General features: G+C 59.8%; 2 protein-coding genes; one reads left to right on the top strand and one right to left on the bottom strand.

Annotated features, from left to right (window-relative positions):
• The first annotated feature begins 978 nt into the window (after positions 1-978).
• CHC_T00006402001 (hypothetical protein) lies at positions 979-1,977 on the top strand. The gene has a single exon (XM_005718437.1). The coding sequence runs from the start codon at positions 979-981 to the stop codon at positions 1,975-1,977; it is 999 nt and encodes a 332-aa protein (XP_005718494.1).
• A 52-nt stretch (positions 1,978-2,029) lies between these two features.
• Positions 2,030-2,255, bottom strand: CHC_T00006401001 (hypothetical protein). XM_005718436.1 is given in 2 exon segments: positions 2,030-2,141; positions 2,142-2,255. 1 exon segment carries the CDS (start codon positions 2,253-2,255, stop codon positions 2,142-2,144), a length of 114 nt encoding a protein of 37 aa, XP_005718493.1. The 3' UTR covers positions 2,030-2,141.
• Positions 2,256-3,209: the final 954 nt, after the last annotated feature.

Raw genomic sequence — 3,209 nt, 5'->3', positions numbered from 1 at the left:
TCTTCCCCCCCCTCCCCACGCCCTGCGCGAGCCACGCGAGCACGCGCGCAGATGCCGCGCGCACGTGCGCGCACCCCCCCGGTAAATTTATATGAGAGAGAGAGAGAGGCGCTAAGATGATATGTACACGCGTGGAAACAAAAAAAATGTAGAAGATAACGTCCGCCAGCGGCGCGGCCGCGTGCGGCTGTAGAGGCCGCGCGGAGGACCGACGTTGACGGATCGAGTGGCTGGACAACGGCTGCTCCGCCCCGGACACGTGGCGACACGTGGCGACTCGCGGAGGGGCTCTCGGGGACACGTGTGGAGGGTAGAGTACACGGCGTGTACCCTCTGTCCCTGCTGTCCGCGCTGTCCGCGCTGTCCGCGCTGTCCACCGACAGTGCTAAAGTTTACAGTATATTGTTTACAGCATATTGTTTACAGTATATTGTACAGTACTGTACGCACAACTGCTTGGCGGGCGTGCTGCATGCGTGTCGCTTGCTTCGACTACGAAGGTGGAGAGCAAATGATGCATCTGCGGTCGGATATTATTCATGTTTTTGTCTGTTTTCGTCTGTTTTCGGGCACTTTACTGTGTACGATACGGTACCCTTGGGTACGTTCTCGACGGTTCCATTGTCAGCACCGCGGGGTAACCAGGTCTCCAATGCCAAGCTGCACGTCCGACGCTTTGTACCGCCGCTTTTGCATACCGTACCCGCTGCCACTGCTGGATGCTTACTCTGCCGCCACTCCAGCTCTCCAAAAATCCACTGCATTGACACACTTCACTACACTACAGTACCCTGTAGAACCACCGACTCAAATTCCCACTAAATTCATCCCCACACCCTCCCTTCCCGCTTTGCATTCCCAACCCTTTGTCGAATCCCCCGACATGTCTGCTCTAACTACAAACATTACCAATACACATCCGACGCCAGTCAACCCCCATCCAGTCCACCCCCTTCCTTCATCGCCCCCCTCCCCACCATGAAGCTGTCCATGCAGATAAAAGAGAAGCTAAAGTCCTCCTCCCACCCATCCCCCATTTCGGACACCCCTCCGCCGACACCCACGGCGCCTCCGACGATCGAGGCGGCGCGCGTCTCGCAGATGGACCTGGACCGGGAGTGCATCCTGGAGCGCTCGCGCCTGGTGTCCATCGCGCCCGCGCGCATGCCGTACATCGGCTTCCACGGCAAGTACAACAAGCGCTGGTACGTCGACATCGTGTCGCTGCCGCACAACTCCGTGCGCACGCTAATCTCGGAGGTCTTCGGCCTGCTCACGTCCGTGCACCGCCTGGCCCTGGACATGACGCGCGCGGACTTTGACAACCTCTTCCTCTTCCTCGCCGAGTTCCAGGCCTACACGGCCGCGCTGCTGGCCGCCGAGGACAGGCTGGTCTACCCGGAGGTCGAGGCCGCGCTGCGCAAGCGCCCGGACTACGCCGCGCACGTGCTGCACCCGACCCACCGCGCGGAGAGGAAGAACGACATTGCCCGCCTGCTCGCGGCCCTCACCGACCCTACCTTGCACTACTTGCAGGCCGTCGCCGTGGCCAACACGCTGCAGGCCACCGTCGATGAGCTGTCGAGGCAGCTGCTGGACTACTTCTCCGCGCAGGAGGCCGTGCTGCCGCGCATCTTTGCGCACTCCATGCGCGGGTCGCGCGAGAAGAATAAGATGGAGGCTAAGCTTATCAAGTACTTTGCCGATGCGGGGCATGAGTTTTACTACACGGCCCTGCTCGCCCTGCCGCTTCATTCTCAAGAAGTGCGCGCCGATTTTGAGGAGCGCCATTTTGCAAAGCCGGCCCGCGCCCACCAGTTTAGAACCGCTGTCAAAAGGGTACAAGACTCACTCATCGCCATTCCGAGGGCCTTTGACGCTGCTGCGAGCGACTACGAGACAAAGTTTTCCATGGCCGCCTTCCTCGAGAACTACGGAAAGGACCGAGACGTGGACGCTACGACCACCATGATCTGATCAAACTCAACAACGTTACCAACAGTGGCCTAGTGTCACCACCTAAACTTTGACATATCAAGCGTGTACTCTTTTACCACACACCGTTTTTGTATCTACACTCGTTGTACTAGTAGAACCCCCCTCCCCCCCTTTTGCTAATGTATACATCTATATCCCCGCTGTCATCGCCATCTCCGTCTGGAGGCTATGCCCTTTTCCTGCTGCACACCCGCGCTGCGACTCGCGACTCCCTTACTACCCGTCGGCAGCGCCATCGACTTAAAACTCGTCTCCATCGACGCAAACGAGCCCAGCGATATGTCTTCTATATCCTCTGCAAACTCTGAGCGTCTCCTCAACCTCGACGCGGCGACATTTCGAACGGACCGAACCAGTCTGCGATGGAATTTCAAGGGGATACTCAAGTGGCCCTTGCGACATTTTCTCTCCCACCTTGGGTAAAACAGTCTCGACATACCGCGCAGATGCGCGCGGAGCCACTTGTCGTGCACGGGCGCGTCCATCCACCGCACGAGGAGCGGCAAGTTGAGATGTGGGGCCTCGCCGCGACGAATATAGGCGAGATATTTTTTGACGACGGCCTCCTTGAAGTCCGGCGGGTAGAGGTGCGAGACGAGGTGCGGCAGATGGCGCTCCTGAAAGTGAAAGTAGTGCATGAGTTTGGGGACAAACTCGTTGACCTCGTCCACAATGGTGTGGAACACGTCCGACGCGTCGACGTGGAGGCGAAGGTCAAACGAGCCGTTGATCTGACGCAGGGACTCGAGCAAGGGCTCCTTGCGTGTCAGCAGCTCGCGGCGCAGGGCGGCGGTGGCTTCGGGGTCGAGCGGGAGATGGGCGTGTGGGCGGCGGAGGTGGGCGGGGGATGAAAAGATAGCCGGGAAGAGAAGGTCGGCCTCGAAGTCAAAGTACTCGACGAGGAAGACGTCGAAGGCGTACCACCAGTGGGCAAAGTCTGTGAGTTCGTGCTGTGGGACGTATGTGGAGCGGGCGTGGATGCTCTGGAGGATGTTGTACAGGTCCCTGCATTCCGCGCGGATGGCGTTGTGCGGCAGGGAGAAGACGTCCAGGGCCCAGACGGAGGGCGCGCCGAACTTGGCGCGGTAGATCAGCGGGCGCGGAATGGAGGCGGGGGGATGCGTGAGATGCGAGTGCGGGTCAATGTGGTGGAGCGAGTGGGTGCGGGGGGACGCGGAGTGGAGGTGGAGCAAGGGGGCGGAGGGAGACAT

The sequence above is a fragment of the Chondrus crispus genome, genomic scaffold (genome assembly GCF_000350225.1).
Source record: "Chondrus crispus Stackhouse genomic scaffold, scaffold_41, whole genome shotgun sequence".
NCBI classification, from domain to species: domain Eukaryota; phylum Rhodophyta; class Florideophyceae; order Gigartinales; family Gigartinaceae; genus Chondrus; species Chondrus crispus.
This window is presented reverse-complemented; position numbering and strand designations above follow the sequence as displayed.

Excerpts from the sequence above, each read along its gene's own strand:
- CHC_T00006402001 (XM_005718437.1), top strand. The coding sequence starts at position 979 with ATGAAGCTGTCCATGCAGATAAAAGAGAAGCTAAAGTCCTCCTCCCAC.
- CHC_T00006401001 (XM_005718436.1), bottom strand. The coding sequence starts at position 2,255 with ATGGAGACGAGTTTTAAGTCGATGGCGCTGCCGACGGGTAGTAAGGGA.